Source organism: Amblyraja radiata, chromosome 3 (genome assembly GCF_010909765.2).
Source record: "Amblyraja radiata isolate CabotCenter1 chromosome 3, sAmbRad1.1.pri, whole genome shotgun sequence".
Lineage (NCBI taxonomy): Eukaryota > Metazoa > Chordata > Chondrichthyes > Rajiformes > Rajidae > Amblyraja > Amblyraja radiata.
Window position 1 is genome coordinate 30,706,130 of NC_045958.1, and position 18,324 is coordinate 30,724,453.

The 18,324-nt window shown below is 41.6% G+C and overlaps 1 protein-coding gene across 9 annotated transcripts in view; it reads left to right on the forward strand.

The window, feature by feature from the left end:
* Positions 1–523: 523 nt before the first annotated feature.
* Positions 524–18,324, forward strand: part of znf608 (zinc finger protein 608) — a 99,442-nt gene continuing 81,641 nt past the window's right edge. Inside the window, exons 1-2 of one of the 9 annotated variants that reach the window (XR_004411344.1) lie at positions 524–873; positions 2,912–4,041. Coding sequence is in view for 8 of the 9 variants with exons in the window: in XM_033017530.1 (XP_032873421.1) it covers positions 3,088–4,041 (954 nt within the window). In the remaining variant the exon portion in view is untranslated. Of the gene's footprint in view, positions 874–1,524; positions 1,658–1,993; positions 2,454–2,522; positions 4,042–18,324 lie in introns of those variants that run through there. The other 8 variants (XM_033017530.1, XM_033017529.1, XM_033017524.1 and 5 more) reach the window with 8 other exon arrangements.

An 18,324-nucleotide genomic window follows, 5' to 3' on the forward strand; every position in this document is an offset into this window, starting at 1 on the left:
CAGGTCGCTGTTATTTTAAATCAGTGTGATGTTTATGATCCGGGTAGAGGATGCGTCTTATTATGAATTTAAGTGTCATGACCTAAAACTCCTGGATAAAGAATGTGTAAACTAAAATGTGTCCTGGTTATACTAGAGTGCTTTAGGTGTAAGTCGTTGTAACTCTTTGTTTTATGCAGTGGTTGGCGGACTAAGTACTTGGAACTGGTTCAGCTGGGTGTTTGGTTCAAGCTTTGTTGGCTGCCGCAGGCTGTGACGAGAAAGGGTGAAAGTAGCTGTTTTTTCTGGCAGTGTTGGCTAAACGCTCTACTGCTGGGAGTTGAACGCTCCAGTGCTGGCTCTGCTGGAAGCTCCTTTCACACACACAGACTAAGTTGACTCTTGTGCTGCAAGCTCAGCTCTCTCCCTCTCTCACACACACAGATGCGAAAATGCACAGCCAATGGCTGGGCTGAGTTCCATTAAAGCTGCACTCTGAGTGGCTGCAGGGCGAATGGCTGTGAAACAAAGGAGCGGAGCCGGGTCTGGAGCAGAGAGAGAAAAATAGAGTGTGAGAGAGAGAGAGAGAGAAATCTGCAACCCAGCAAAATACACATACACTTACACCTACACCGTGAGGACAAGTCAGTACAACCAACCAAACAGTGAGCACAAGCCAATGCACCCTGCGAAAAACACATAGTGAGGACAAGCTCAATGCACCGAACAAAACACACCGATAGTCACACGGGCACGAGTGTGAACAAGCCAAGCAAAACACACCGCCACACAAGGACACAGACTGTCACACCAGTGCAGGATCTGATTTAAAACAAAACAAAAATGCATTTCATTTCACACGAAGACCAGGGCAAAACCGAACCAGTATTGATCGTGAGTATATTATACAATGATCTTAAGTAAAGTTTTATCAATCACACCAGAGATCGCATTTGGCAAGAGAATTCTCTTTTCATTTTACTCGCCCTCCTGAGGTTTTTGAGTGTGGATGAAATGGAACTATGATTGAATAGAAATAGTTTGGATTCATTTTGTTGATTTAAAAATTATATCCGGTGCTGGTTCCCTATTTATTTTACGTTCACGATATTTTTGGGGTAAAAACAGAAATAAATACAAAATGCTTCTATCTTGACTTTTGGTCCCCCGTAACATGAACCGTGCTAACTTGAACTTGTAAATAGCGACAAGTTTTGCTGAAATTGACTTTAATAAGCAGTTACGACTGTCGATCACGAACGCTCCCCCCCCCCCCCTCCCCCCTCCCCCCTCCGTTTTGTTGCTGATATGAAAGGGGCAACTGCAGCGATCTTTAAAGGGCTGTGCTTATTCTGATCAAGTCCATAACAGCCCCCTAAAAGATTTTCGCCCCTATTCAAAACTGCAGACTTCAAGTTTTTTCACTTTTTTTCACCCTCTAAGGCAAGATCGGTTTTCTGATACGCTTGTCACCGATTTTTGTTCTCACGTCAAGCTACAGGGAATCTTGGATTCACGTGATTGAAGCCCGAACTGTAACAAAATAGCTGCTTTTAGATGGTTGGTTGTTGCAACCTCCCCCTTCAAATCCATCAACAATTCATTACAGCTTTTAGCTCTAAACGCCAGCTAATTAAACTGTGTAGCTCCTAATCCGAGTACAAGATGACAGAAAATGGTAAGCAGACAATCGTCAACGTTTGCTACAAACCGGTCCTAGATGTATACGATATATATTTTTTCGCTATCCCCTTCCTCCTCCACCACCCCCCTCCCTTCCCCCACCCTCAGGTCCTTGCTTTGTTGTATTTGAAACTCGATTATGAAATTACCACATGATTGACTGGCGTCGTTTCCCTCGCTTAATTTGTGTGTTTGACACTGTTTTGAGAGACGATGGTGCCACGTCCGGACAGAATGTGTAATCCAGTCCAGGTTTCTGCTATTTTTTTTCCCTTCACTAATTTCTCCCAGGGTTAGCATATTCTGTCTTGTTTCAACCGGACGCCTGTAGATTTTTTCCTCTTTTTTTCTCTCCCCTCTCTCTCTCTCTCTCTCTTGATGGCATAATTATTTACTGATCACGAAAAGTATGCGGTTAGGGTGGAATTTGAAGTTTAAAAACTTTTTTTTTAATGATTTTTGGACCCGTGCACAGTTCTTACAATTACATTTATATTCCCATGCAGTTTTTTTTGCTGCTGGTCGCGACGCGTGTGTGGACTTTTAATACATTTTTTGTTTGCTGGGGAAAAGGGAAATAATCTGTTCTGTGTGCCAGGAGAGAGGAGGAGGGGAAAGAAGTGAAACATTTATTTGGCGAGCTTTTAAAACGTTCCTTCCATTTCGTGTTGCACATATATGAACATAAGTTGTGCAGGGTGTATGGTGTCTGGCGAAATGTTGCAGATTCGCGAGTGGAGGGGTGGGGGCTGCTAATACGGGGAAGAGATGTTTAAATGAATGATTTAAAGGTAAGAGTTGCAACTACCCATGATGCATGCTCTTCAGACTTTGAATGGCTACACTGATCTTTGTCAAATAACCTCATTTGCGGTCACTGGGGCCACCTTGGTGCAGAGCTGATGGAGCGCGAACGAGTGGTGATTCATTTCAGTAATTTTTAAACGCGTCTCTTTTGCACTATGATAACTTCCTCGTGTGTTAGTTTTTCGCAAAGAAGATTTCAGCTCCGAGTTTTGCTGTTGCTATCGACTACCATTTGGGTCGGTGTGAAATTACAAATGTCAACAGGGAAAATGCGACTCTAAAGATCTACATTTTTTTTGTCTTTAAAAAAAATGTAATTGGATGCTTTAATTAAAATATTGGAAAGTTCAAACCAGAGCTACATGCAAAAGGATTTATTTAAATAGAAGAAAAAATGTTGGTCTTACCCAACAACCGATTTATTAGTCTTGTCTTTTTACAGGACGTAATTTATTCGTGTGTGTGGATCGTGTGACTTGGAAATAAGGGGAATATAGATATAAATATATAAAATAAACATTTGGAAAGGGTGAAACACGTGGCGGAGAAGCGAATGTCATCCCAGCACCAACGCCGTGAAGTTCATCCAATTTTTATCCAAGAGATCTCATCTTCAGGATGTCAATGAACAGTTCCATTGCTACTGGTAAATGTGTTGATGCGAGCGCGGTTGATACTTACGACAGTGGCGATGACTGGGAAATTGGAGTGGGAAATCTGATCATCGATTTGGAGGCCGATTTGGAGAAAGACAGGCAGAAATTGGAAATGAATAATTCGAGCAGCAATAACACCATTGCAACCAACTCCACCAAGGACTGCGGAGGTTTGGCTCCAAGTGGTGCTAGTGCAGCAGCAGCAGCAGCAGCAGCAGCAGCAGCAGCCCTTTCGGATAGCCTCAAATTCACATCCTCTTCCGTCCAGCCTCCCCAAGGAAATTCCCACAAGGAGACTGGCAAATCCAAAGTGAAAAGAAGCAAAACTTCCAAGGATGCTAATAAATCTCTCTCCTCTGCCTCACTGTATGGGATTCCTGAAATTAGCAGTACTGGCAAGAGGCAGGAAGTTCAAGGGCGCTCTGGAGAGGTTTCTGGCATGAATTCAGCCCTGGGACAAACAGTTAGCAGCAGCGGCGGCAGCAACAACAACAACAGTGGCTGCAATAATATTAATAATAACAATAACTGCAACAACACGATTGGCAATTGCATTAAGAGCAAAGAAGAGAAACCGGGCAAGGGCTCGGGCAGGGGAGGCTCTAAGCGGGATAAAGAGGGTGGCAGGTCTCGCAAGGATAGCACTAAACACGATGTGGGGGTGCACCCGGTCCCGGGACAGCCCCCCATGTCGGTAGCGGGCTCAGCCGCAGCGCACCTCTTCAATTTCGGCTCCAAGGGCGGCAGCGGCTCCCTGCAGTGCGGCGGAGGCGCGGGGGAGACCTCGCTCCGAGTGCAGGACATCAAAACTACTCTGGAGCCGGGAATCCTCGGCTGCCCTGTCGCGGCCAAGAAAGAGGATGCAGAGAATGACGGAGACACTGCCCGACCCGCCAAGAAACTGAAAACCGAAAAGGTAACCCGTTATTTACTTTTCCGCTGTGTCGTGTTTGTTGTCGGATTCTTTTGCAAATAAAAAAAACCACAACATCGCGCCTACTTGTGTGGATGTGAATGGTGCCTATGGATGAATAATGCAAGAGGAGTGATAATGCTTGTCTTTTGCATCTCTGCTACAATTTGAACGCACCTCGGCAATAACCTGCGGACGAGAACGGTATGGAAAGGGTCGTAGTTGTATATATTTAACTGTCCTAACAGCACCGATTGCAACCGCTACTTTGTGCATCGGTGGTCTTTGGAGCTCAGGAACGAGGGAGAAAACTCCACATTTTCGCTTGTTTCTGTGAAATAACAGGCTGGTGCTATGATCATGCACGTAAACAATGGAGTAAGACCCGCAGCTGGAGAGAAATGAGGTTATTGTGATTACTGCTGTTTGCCTAAAGGGTGGGGGAGGTGCTTTGTAATCAAATAGCACACTAAACGCCTTCATAAAGGCTGCACCAGTCTTGCCTTTTATGAATGCAGGGTTGGTCGAATGGTGCCTGGTATTTTATTAACATCAGTGCGGGCACGATGATCTCTGTTTTGTAGCTTCAGTGTGAAAGGGAAGTTTGGCCTTGCCTTCCATTGTTTCCGTGTAACCAGGCTTCTGGTATGTTGATAATTATCCAAAGACTGTGGAGTTTCTCAGGAGGCTCGGATCTATTGTTTGTTGGATAATTATGAGGTCAGAGGAATTGTGCCATTTTAAGAAGCTGACTGATTATTGTTGATGCTGGTTTATGAGCCAATGTCCGCACCATTCCTAAAACAAAATCCTAACTGTTCTATTTCTATACAAAATGTTTTAAGTCACTGTTCAAAGTTCACAACTGCTTTGTGTTATCGTGCATAGTGAGGCTCTTGTGATCTACTTCAAGTTTGTTCGGGAAAAGTTGAATAATTTAGTCCTTTCAGAGTAATTACTTCCTTTTAATATAGTATGCGGAGCACCTTGTGATCTACTTTTCAACCTTTCCCTTCCCATTCAACTCAATAAATAGATTCCCTGTGATGGAAGTGGTCAGTCGAGTTGGAGAGGATTTTGTCTCGGTGCATAATGGGGGAAAGTGAATTCCCAGCTTGTTGAGGTGGTGACCTTTGCATTTCTGCTGATGCTATTGTTGGAAACTTCAGACAGCAGCAAGATTGGTTGGCGTGGAAGACTATTTTATTTGATTAATTTTATTGCCAGGGAAACGTTTCAAGGAGACATTGAGATGTTAATAAAGATTTAAACAGCAAGGTGCAGAGGCTAATGTTCATAGTCTATTAGTCATGAGAAGAGCATCTAAAGAGTTTTGGAATGAAGATTGGCAAACTGACATGCTTGACAATTCTCCAATCAAATTGGTTTTGCTCTTGTTTCCAACAGCAAGCAAATTGGAAACAGTTTTAATCTCCTTTAAACATCAAGATAACTTGTGCTCTAATCTGTTTGTCACAATGGCTGTGGATACAGTTCCATTTGATTGGATTGACTGAATGAAGAAAAACATTGCTTGCTGCATGCCTAACCTTATTTTAATCGTTCAGCTAAATGTTCTGATGCAACAGTTTTGTTTAGCAGGCAGTCTGTTCACTTTCAAATCTTGGAGGCAGGTGTCATGGCAACAGAGACGAGACTGGTGTGGTTTCACTACTCTTTATTTCTTCCTTATTTATACCTCAAATAGTCTCCTGGAGAAACTATTTCAATGTGCCTGTTTCTCAAGACAATCGAGAATGTGTGTGTGTTGTCTACAAAAGCAGTGCCTGCTGACAATCAGTAAGTCATACAGAAAAATGTCCAGTATGGTGTTGCTGGTCGCTTGTCTTGATTCTTCCCAGATATAATTGACAAGCAGACTATTCATTCTAGCACAGCCTGCTTTCCTGTTGACTGCTCCAGAGATCATCGAGATTTAAACCTTCACCATACACAGTATATGGCTTGAAAGAAAATGAAATGGTACCTGATACGGACCCATGGTATTAATGTATGCACTAGTGTCTTGTACGTGTTATTTATTTGAATAGTGAAGGCACTTTCTGTTAAACAGGCTGTGAAATATTTATATAGTTGTCCGGTTTAAATTAGGTTGAAGACAAATGTGTCCAGCTGTACTTGTTTGAGTAGCAAGATGCTCAAGGTGTAAAGTAAATCCTCAAGATTTGTAGTCATTGCTTAATCTCTGCAGTATGTTTGCAGATTTACCCCTGGCCTGAGTATTCTATTTGATGGCTGCAGTTGTCATATAAAACTTGATCAATTAGATCCGATTAAAACTAATTATTTTTGTGACTGTTTTCCTGGGGGTTTTTTTACACAGAGAACTACAAATATGTTGTAGAAGTTGCCACTCCCTGCATGAAGGGCTCGGGTAAAATGTAGTATATAATTTGAGTTGTTTAAGCTATTTCTATGTTGCTCATGTTTGTGGTTTAGCTGTTACTAACATGTCTGATTTATATAGACTTGGCAAGACAATTAACCACTCCTAGTAGTTTGCAAAACCCTCCCAATATAGGATTACCTAATAAAGGCTTGTTAGTACCCAGTCCTTCGCTGCTTTCTTATAAGATTTTATGATTTTGTTTGTTTGGTAAATGAAACAAAATTAGGTATTAATTTAGGATTGAAGTGAGATATTAAGGATATAACGTGCTAATTGGATTAAATTATGTATCTGATACATTTCAATTCATTGATTTAACTGATACATTACAGCACTAGAATGCAGAGAACAACTGGCTTTAGGGTTTTCTTACTGGGAGACCACAGAAAACATGATGTAGGACTGAGAGCCCAATATCCTAGTGAAGAATTTGTCACCTTTTGAAAGTGATGCAGTGAGAAATTTCGCAGCTGAGAATTGCGTTTGATGGATCATTAATGCTAGCAACTATTTTCAGTGGTAGCAGAGCAATAAATAGAAAGGGATTGTACTGACAATGAGTTGCAGGGAGAAACACGTTTTGTGCTGGGTTCTATTGTACTTGTTGTTGGTCCTGCTGACGAATTGAATGGGGACATCCATATACCTTCCTGTTCTTTGTATGTTGCTCTTGTCCGTTACTGTCTGTGGCAAAAGACTGTAAGTGGTAAGCAGTCATTAAAGAGGTAAACAAAGGGCAGATTTGTATGAGTGTGAACAGTTTAAAAAGCTGACTCAAAACTCTCAAGATGAGTTTTGGCTGGTGAATGGTACCACAAACTAGCACGAGTCCCTGCAGAACAAAAAACTCTTCAGTCTACTTAATGCTTTGTAACTTTGAATAGTGTGACCAGAGCCCTTTCAAAGTCAGCGAATGAGCTGGTGCCCTTTGACTGCTGAGAACTTTCTGGACGAACTTGTAGTGACCTCCCAAGATCTGTGAGACCAGAATTCCTATTGAATTTTTGCCACTAATGAGCTGAATTCCTAATCTCATTTGTACGGCTGCATGATTCTAAAGCCAACTAAAATTATTTTTTGAATTATATTAATAGGCATTCTTTCAAATGGACCTCAGCCAAAAATAATTACCAGCACTTTCCAAAAGCTGTTTAATATTTGTGCTTTAATATTAACTTTTTCTACAATACAATCATTTTTTACATTCATTTTTGGGATCTGGACATTACAGGAAGGCTGTCAGCATCCACAAAGACTCCTCACGCCCTTGTAATGGACTGTTTAAACTCCTACCTTCCGGCAGACGTTACAAGGCCTTCGACCCGGCACAGACACATTTGCACTTTAGACTGTTTTACTGTTCTTTTTATAAATCATGTTTCTCGGGGTATCTAAATCTAAATTTTATTAGTTGTTTTAAGTTATGGCATCGGATGGAAGCTGCATACCAAATCTCGTTGTGCAATGACAATAAAAGATATTATTATTATTATTATTATTATTATTATTATTATTATTATTACTAGCAAGGTCAGTATTTATTGCTGAAGAGGACACAAAGTACTGGAGTAACCCAACGGGTCAGGTGGGATCTCTGGAGAACATGGGTAGGTGTCGTTTCGGGTCGGGACCCTTCTTAAGACTCTAAGCCGATCCATGTTCTCGAGAGATACTGCCTGAGCCTCTGTGGTAGTCCAGCACTTTGTACCTTCCTTTGTAAATCAACATGTGGAGTTCCTTGTTTCAGCATTTATTGCTGTTCCGTAATGCTCTCTATGTACTTTGATGTACCTACTCTGGCCCCCTCACTCCCCCCCCCTCCCCCACCCCCCATGGCACAGTAATCAGTCACTGAAGCTGACGTCAGAAGATTCTTCACGAGGGTGCACCCTTGGAAAGCGACCGGTCCCGATGATGTACTTGGTTGTGTTCTTTAAACCTGCGCGGTCCAACTGGCTGGAGTTTTTGTGGACAACTTCAACCTCTTCTTACTATGCCCAAGGTCTCCACCTGGTTTAAAAGGACATCCATTGTACCAATGCCCAAGAAGAGTAAAGTGACCTCAATGACTACTGATGATCAGTGACTAACGTTGTGATAATGAAGTGCTTTGAAGTGTAGTTGCATGATGCAAATTAACTCCTGCCTTAGTAGTTTAGTTTAATTTTAGTTTATTGTCACGTGTACCGAGGTACAGTGAAAAGCTTTTTTGTTGCATACTATCCAGTCAGCGGAAAAACTATTCATGATTACAATCAAGCCATCCTTGGTGGACAGATGCAGGGTAAAAGGTAATAATGTTTAGTGCAAGATAATGTCTAATAAAGACTAATATAGTCTGAAGGCCTCCAACAAGGTAGATGATAGCTCAGGACTGCTCTCTAGTTGTTGATATGATTGTTCAGTTGCTTGATAACAGCTGTGAAGAAACTATCCCTGATTCTGGAAGTATTCATTTTCACACTTCTGTACCTCATATCTGATGGAAGAGGGCGAGTCCAGGGCGAAACTTGTCCTTGGTTATACTGGTGGCCTTGCCGAGGCAGCGTGAAGTGTAGTTGGAATCAATGGAAGGGAGGTTTGTTTGTGTGATGGACTGTCTACATACAAAATTCTGTGGAATTTCCTGTGGTTTTGGATGGAGCTGTTCCCAAACCATGCTGTCATGTATCCCGATGAAAATGCTTTCTAAGGCGACCTGGACCCACCATAATTTGCCTATTACTACAACATAGCGAAAGGAGATGCGATCTCGCTGGCTCTCCACTCTGCACTGAACGACTTAGACCATAAGAACGTGTAACATCAACTACCGCTCGGCATTCAACACCATCATCATTCGGTCTGTCGCCAAATACTTTATCAAGCCTCTCGGGATGTACAGTAGAGAGCATAGTCATTGGTAGCATCGTGGCCTGATTCGGTAACTCGAATGATGAGGACCACAGGTTGTAGGGAGGATAGACACTGCCCGATCAATCTCGGGTATTGGCCTCCTCACCATTGAAACAATCAACAGGAGGCACTGCCCCCCAAAAAACGCCAATATCTACAAAGATCCAACACCATGCTGGCCAATCTTTCATTTCCTTCCCTCCGAAAGAAGGTAAAAGAGCCTGAAAACCAGGACCATCAGCTTCTTCCCAGCGATCATCACGATCTTGATGAAGGGTCTCGACCTGAAACGTCACGCATTCCTTCTATCCAGAGATGCTGCCTGTCCTGCTGAGTTACTCCAGCATTTTGTGTCTATCAGGTTTTTGAGCTCTGCACAACACTAACCACTGCCTCAGGAAGTATGATCTTCTATGGAATTAGATTTTTTGGTTGCTCTACAGACTTTAGTGTTTGCACTGTTATGGTCTGGTTACCTGGTGTTTCTGATTATTAATTTATTGTTATTGATTATTGTATATTTATTTCTGTGTTATTGCATTAACGGGCTCGTTAAGCTGCAACAATAGTTCCGTGGCGGCACACTTGACAATTAAACACTCTTGACTTGTCTCGTGTCTCCCTTGCTCAGATGTTGTACTGAGTTGTTTTCTGGAATTATTGAATTCCTTTTGGTGGGGGTAGTCCACAGTCTTGTGAGGAAGGGAGTTGAAGGACCGGTGATATACGTCCGAGTTAGGATGGTGTGCAATTTGGAGGGAACCTGCCGGTGCTGTTCCTTACTGCTTTTGTCCTTCTGGGTGATAGAGTTCACAGGTGAGGGAGGTGGTGTCAGGTAGCTTGCTGTGTGACAGCAATGTTTTTACAGATGGTTCGCACTGCAGCCACTGTGCATTGAGGTGGAGGGAATGAACATTCGGAATGATGGATCGTGCTTCAGTTAAGCGGGCAGCTTTTATCTGATGTGTGTTGAGATTCTCAATGGTGGTTGATACGGCACACATCCAGGTAATGGGGAGAGATTTCATTGTGTTCCTGCACTCCTGGCTTGTGCCGTGTAGACAGTGGAAAGAGCCTGGAGTGTTGAGAGGGGAGCCCTCTTGCAGAATATCCAGCCCCCCTGTCTTGGTCCAGTGATCATAGTATATATGTGGCATGTCCATTTGAATATGTGATCAACATTAACCCACGGGAATGCCTTCATTTACCATTTTGCTTAGCTCAAACACCCTTACGGATGGATGTCCTAATTGGTTAAAAGAATACATAAATGCAAGTTATTTCATTAATCAAAATTGTGGCTGCAGATTTTTGTACCAAAGGTAAGAGAGAGTGAATCATATGGGTCACCTGGGAGGCAAGATGAATGTGTGTTCTTTAAACACAATAGACTTACTGAACTATTGGAATGCAAATACTGTGCGTATAGAACTGAGATATGCCGTTGGCCTTTTAAAAAGGAATTCCTTGTATGAAATTAAAATGTAAAAGGGAGGATTAATCTGAACGCTTCTCAGTATTTAGCAGCTTTGTGGGTGTGTGCGTGTTTGAGTGAGAGAGAGTGTGTGCACGTGTGTTTTAATAACAAAGTTCAGAACAGTAATTGGGAGATGTGGATGCAGTTAGGGTTCTTGCGGAGGTTTTATGATGATAATATTGAGCTGCACAAAGCTTTTTTTCACACAGTGATAAACCTTCATTTACGTAGGCAAAATCTCAAGGACACTTCAGTTATTCTGTTCTCAGATTTGTTAAAACATCCAACCATCACATCTTTCTCCCCCTCCCCCCCCCCCCCCCCCCCCCCCCCCCCCCCCCCCTCCCCTGAGAAAGCCATTTGATTCTTTATTAGTATTTTCCCATCTCGGGTGTTTTACAGCAACCTTAACTCCATTTACATTTATGCACCTTCATTCGGACCATCAACAACAACAAAATTCGATCCATGTTTGTCAAAGAATGTTGTTTCACCCAAAAATAATACAAAAAATTAAAGTGAAAAGCAGCACGACTGGACATGTTTTGCAGGAGTGACAGATGAATGTTTTGTGTTTGCACGCTTCATCAGAATGCTGACTGGTTTGTTTTATCCAGCAGTGCTGACTGACCCGCTGAGCATCTCCCCCATTATTTCTTGCTGTTTAGAGTTAAATTCTCTTGACTAGCAAATCGTTTAGGCTGCTGCTTTATGTGGTTACTTAAATCTTCGACAGTAATCATATGTTAGGCGAGCCTTGCCTCTGCTTGGTGTGTATAAATAGCACTTCAGTATCTCCACACCCCCTTCCCTCAATGAAATTTGTTTTTTTGGCTGCAGACTCTGAGCAACGGATAGCAATCACTGCTCTTTGTTCGAGGTCTTTTTATTGAGGCTAATGACTGGTCTTGTGCCGCTTGGAGATAAATGACATTATCTCTGAGTGGGCTGACAGGAAACAGACATGTTAATAGTGAAGCTGCAGGGAGGATCTTCCCTGCTCCTTGCAAAAGAAAAGCCAGGACCTCTAGTTGTGATCATTAAGACATAATGCATTCCTGCTTTTCCCATGTGGGTCAAGATAATTAGAAGCATAATGGTGTGTTTTCGTATGGATGTCAAACCATAGCAATGACATTCTTAATTCCAATTTATTGTAGTTCATTTTCGGAAAGATTAGTAAGCCACATTTTCCTGTCGGTAGGCTGGACCACTTTGAAAAGGAGATTGCAGGTCAGTTCCTCATCCTCACACTCCCGTTTACGCCAAATCGTAAAAATAAATCCACGGAAGAACTTCAGTTGACACCCACTCTCAGTACAACAACCATAGTTACACCCATTGGAAATATTTGGTCTGGGGAGATTTGGAATATCCTGTGCATTTTTATGAAGCCTTTTTTAATGATTTTTATGTGATTTACTGACTAACGTGTCCATTTCCATGCTGTGGGAGTTTCTTTTAAACTATTGGTGGAATCTGTCACTTATATGTTGCAGGAGATGACCCTGATGGAAAGAAATTGCAGTTTTAGTTGAACACAGGATCTGAAATGAAGTGAGATAGGAAATCCATCTGTGTAATCAAACCTTGTAGCCAGCTAAGCATAAAGCTCGCCCTTGAGCTTAGATAAACCCTGTCAAACACACATTTTCCAATGCTTATAGAAAACCTAAGGCTGAGAGTATCTGTCAGTATAGAGCTTGAGTCTGTAAGTAAAATAAAAGCTGTCCAGTTCTCAAGTACAGGGATAGTGATCTATTAAAATGTCAAAGCTAACTGTTCACTATCATTTAACTGTATTAAGTTAACATAATACATGATTTATGGTGTTTCAGTTTGTCAATGGTCAAGTTCTATGTTTCCAAAAAAAAACATGACAGAATTGCTAGAGGTCTTTCAAATTTAATACTGTGGTAGGCATTTTTTCTTTTTAAAACAGCCTTTCTTCCACAGTGAGACTTTGTGTGGGGAAGGAAACGCCAGAATGAAGCACTGTGCGTTTGTGCTTTTGACCAGCTGAAATGCACAAATTCTATTTTTAAAGAAACCTCAAATTAAGCTTTGTGAAAAATGTGCCCAAAAAGCATATTCATTAGGTTAAATAGATGCTTGAATCAGCATTTTAATTCAGCAACTTGGAACATTAACTGGGACGAGATCTTCAAATTGGATAACCTTTGTTAGTGAAGAACAGAAGACCAGGCCAAGCGATAATTTGCCACTAAAGGGTATTAAAGGAGAAGGACAGCAGTAATACCAAAGGCTGCTTTGTGCCTGTGATGGTTTTTAGTACAGTGTGTCTGTTGCTTTTTTTCCTTTAATCCAAACTAAATGGTCTTGGCAAATTGAACAAAGCCTTTGCATTTGAATGAAGGGTTGTAAAACTATTCAGACATTAATGCATGGATTAAACGTGGATTGGCTGACAATAGGACTGTTTGTATCATTTTTGAGAGCTGAAAGCAAATTCGTGAGGGGAGGGGTGATGCATTTCTCCAGGGTCACATGTCAGGATTGCTGTTTCATTTGTGTGTTGAGAGGGAGATGTGAATTATATCTTTTTTTTTTAACCAAATTGTAACTATTTGTTTTGACTAAATTGTGTGCACTTTGTTTTGGCACTGGATACTTTTTAAATGTTGATTTAGAAATAGAATATTTGTCCTCTGCCAAAAATCCAGTAATTAAATTAAAGAAGCTACGTTAGTGAGGAGAAACAGAAGGCTTAGAATATACTTCAGGTAGGTATTCATTTAACCGCACCAAATTGGTCATGTGCAGATAAAAAAAATACCTTTTTGGCTACTTGAAAAAGGATTGCAGGTACTTCATGTCCCTTAGTAACCAGAAATTTGAATCTTTATTACTCTTTCTCTTCTTCCTACCATTTCTGCATTTGTTTAATCATTTTATGAGTGTCTTTAGTTTAGAGATACAGCGCGGAAACAGGCCCTTCGGCCCACCGGGTCTGCACCGACCAACGATCCCCGCACACAATACAATACAATACAATACAATACAATACCTACAATACCTTTTATTTGTCATTTGAACCTCACATGAGGTTCAAACGAAATTTGGTTTCTGCAGCCATACAAAAAAAAGAACCAAGACACACACTAACACTATCCTACACACACAGCACACTAGGGACAATTTTTACATTTACCAAGCCAATTAACCTACAAACCCGTACATCTTTGGAGTGTGTTAAACCTTATTACATGAGGTATAGTCAAGAACTCAACTTAACTTCCTAAAAGTATTACATGTAAATTTAAAATACATTCTCTTCTCCCATTGTATTTCTTTATTTCCCCGAAGATTTATTCTTTGTAAAATAACCTTTTTCAAGCAATTAATCCCTTTTAAATGAAACAACATAAGGATAAGCTAATTTGGAATAAAATACTGTCTGTGAGCAAGATGCTGGATAGTGACTTATCTTGTCTGCATTGTGGTATAAAGGGAGGTGTTTCTTCAAAGATAACAGGTTTGCCTTGTAAACATCTTGATAGCTGTAATTTTTCTAATTTGACTCCTCTAATTGAAGCAGATGGGCTTGCACTGGTTTAGCTTTATTAAGGGGTGTATTTCATTTTTTTTTCAGCCCTCTCCTGAAGCTTTCACATATGGCACACTTAGCACTGAATATTGACTAAGTGGGATTTGCATTGACAGGTGAAGAATTTCATCAAATCCTTACGTGGGCCACTGCTTTCAGGGCAAAGGCAGAAGTGGGCAAAGTGATATACCGCCAATGTAATACTTTAGCCCGTACACGTTGCACTGCATATATATATATATATTTTTTTTTAATTTTGCCGTTATTGTTGCTCGTTACTGCTCTTTGGCAATGCCCAAACCCAACAGGACATCATTTCAATCCACAGCCTTCCAGTGCCATTTCTCAGTCACTGAATCTGAACTCAGTCCTGCTGGAATTTGTTTTCTCTTTCTTTCATTGTATTTCCAAAGGGATCTTCCTCCTCTTTGTGCACATTCTGCATCCTGCTGTTTGGCGAGTTGTCTGAATTTATATTTGTTGTCGAAATCCTAAATCAACCTTTCCCATGATGCTGCGGCAGATGCCAGACACCGGAGTATAAAACAAGCAGCTGTTTCCATTACACCAATGCTGTATTATCCTGCACAATCTGTTTCCTCTGTTAGGACCTTCCTTGCTGACATTAGCATTCTTTCCTGGCTTTTTTGTCTTCGTGTAACTTGGGGAATGTCTGTGTATTTTAAATCCCGATGGCCACCCTTCTTAGATTAATACTCTTCGTACTTCATTTTAAATAAACAACTCCGGCCTCCCATCTTGACTTCGAATGTAAATTCCTTCTTTGTCCTGCACTGGTAGCCTTTGGACAATCTTGCCTTTGTAGAGCAATGTCAGAAGTGTAATGAAAGGCCTATTCGTTTTTTTTATCTTTGCACCCTTGATCTTTTGCTAACCGGCCTCCTGTTTTAAAGTCATACATTACTAATGGACAAAGGAAACTGTTCCACTTAGCAGTGAATAAAGTAACTGCATTCTATTATTTCATTGGAACAGTTGCGTAGATAGCAAAATCCTGTAGAAAATTCTAATGGTTTCGACATCAATTGTTTTAAGATAATATTCCAAAGACCTGTTTTATTTTTTTAAGAAACATCTTGTAAAAAGAGAGCGCATGTAGCAACAGAAATAACCTCTCTTCTCTGTTGCAGCCTTTTATGAAATAATGAGGGTGTCAAAGGTTACAGACAGAAAGCAGGATAATCGGGTCGAGGAGGGAAAGAGATCAGGCATGTGTAAAAGGGAGTAAAAAGGAGTTGCAGGTGCTGGTTTATACTGAAGATATTCACAAAGTGCTGGAGTAACTCACCAGGTCAGGCAGCATCTCTGGAGAAAAAGGATGGGTGACGTTTCGGGTCAGGACCCTTCTTCAGATCAGCCATGATTGAATGGCAAAGCATACTCGATGGGCCGAATGGCCTAATTCTACTCCAATGTCTTATGATCTTATTATACAATGATGTATTTACTGGGAAACCGGGGAAGCTAGTTGGTCAAACATTAAAACTAAAACATGAAAATGTGGCATTAAAACTAAAACATGAAAATGCCGGAATAGCTCAGCGGGTCGTGCAACGTCACAGAGAAGGATCACTGATTTGAGATGTTGACCTTTCTCTTCATGCAGCCCGACCTGCTAAGTAGTTCAAGTGTTTATATATTTATTTATTTTTGTCTTAAATTTCTAGCAGTTTTTATTTAGATTTTTATGTGATGTTAAAGGTGGTCTTTCCTGTTTGAACTGAATAAAGTCCTGATTTGTCCTTGGCTGAAATATTCTCCACCTTTTCCCTGTATATTTGAATTCCATTCCTAATTTTAAAGAACTAAAACATCAAAGGGGAGAATGCAAAATATTGCATCACTCCCAATGAAACGCTGAAAGCGCAGTTGGTGCATAATGCAAAATATTGACCCTGGTAGTTCCTGTACTAATGCGACTTCAGAGATAAAATACTATTTGCTTCTAAAAGCCAAGGGCGGTAGTTTTGATAAAAATGAAAGAGTTTGTTATGCGAGTACTGTTTCAAGGTTGAGGTTGCACTTTGAAAATTGGAAACTGGACAGTGAGTGATCATCAGGAGGTAAATGACTGACATACTCCTTTATGATAAAAATATCCAAACCAAACATAGTTATTATTGGACTGTAATGAGAGAAGTCATGTGTGATTAGTGTAGCATTTTTAATTCCAATCCCAAATTGCCTCTGGCCCTTTGGAGCTGCCAGCGTTTTGCTTCCCTAAGCCACCTCCTTTACTATAATTGGCTTTTTCTGCTTTCTACTCCTGCAATTGTACAAATGTCCAAAGGTCGAGGGCATCGTACACCACACTGCACCACAGGATGGTAGGAGGTTTAGTTTAGTTTAGTTTAGTTTATTGTCATGTGTACCGATGTACAGTGAAAAACGCAAGCTATTCCGTCAGCGGAAAGACTATACATGATTACAATTGAGCCGTCCACAGATACAGGATAAAGGGAATAGCGTTGAGTGCAAGATAAAGTCTTGTGTATAAAATCATGAGAGAAATAGATCGGGTAGAAGCACAGGGTCTCTTGCTCAGAGTAAGGGATTAGAGAACCAGAGGGTATAGGTTTAAGGTGAAGGGGGAAAGATTCAGTAGGAATCTGAGAAATAATAACATTTTCACACAAAGGGTGGTGGGTGTATAGAATGAGCTGTCAGAAGATGCAGGGACTTTTGCAACGTATAAGAAGCAATTAGAAGGTACATGGATAGGCCATGTTTAGAGGGATATGTGCAAATGCAGGCAAGTGGGGCTAGTGTAGATGGCCCATGTTGGTCGATGTGGGCAAGCTGGATCAAAGGGCATGTTTCCACACTGTATGATTCTATGACTAAGTCTGAAGAAGGGTCTCGACCTGAAACGTCACCCATTCCTTCTCCCCAGAGATGCTGCCGGTCCCGCTGAGTTACTCCAGCTTTTTGTGTCGATCTTCGGTTTAAACCAGCATCAGCAGTTCTTCCCTGCACACAAAGTCCAATTAAAGACAGCTGAGTGTTGTCTTGTATCTGCTGTCAAGTTAAGTTTTTTGTGCTCCAGCAGTATGTAGCATTCATACCTGATTGTTGATCCAGTCCAAATGAGATGTGTAAGCCTGGAGGCATGGCAGCCACTAGGAATAGGGACACAAGGAACTGTAGATGCTGGAAGCTTGAGTAAATCAGAAAGTGCTTAAGTATCTGGTCCGGCAGCATCTCTGGAGGACACTGATAGGCTACATTTTGGGTCAGGACCCTTCTTCAGCTTCTGAAGAAGGGTCCCGACCTGAAACGTTGCCTATCCATGCTCTACTACCACTAACCTACCTGAACTCCCGGTGGCTCAGCACTTCAACTCCCCCTCCCATTACCAATCCGACCTCTCTGTCCTGGGTCTCCTCCATTGCCAGAGTGAGCAACAGCGGAAATTGGAGGAACAGCACCTCATATTCCGTCTGGGGACCTTGCGTCCGTATGGCATTAACATTGAATTCTAATAAACAGCCTATTTCCTTCGCTCCATAGATGCTGCTGCACCCGCTGAGTTTCCCCAGCAATTTTGTGTACCTTCTACAAAGATGTTGCCTGACTTGCTGAGTTACTGCTGCACCTTGTGTTTTACTAGCCATTAGGAATGCATGGTGGCATCATAGGGAACATAGTGTCACTCGCACAACATTGTTCTGTGGACAAAAATTGCAGGAGTATCTCAGTGGGGCAGGCAGTATCCATGGAGAACGTGGATAGGTGGCATTTCGGGTTGGGAACCTTCAGCCCCATGTCCTCCAGAGATGTTGCCTGCCCGCTGAGTTACTCCAGCATTTTGCGTCTTTTGTTGCAGTTCCTTGCTTCTTCATTGTTCTGTGGACAGAGGTTGGACGTCTGATTTGGTGTTATCCGAAAGGGTTTAAACTGCTTAGGATTCGGGCT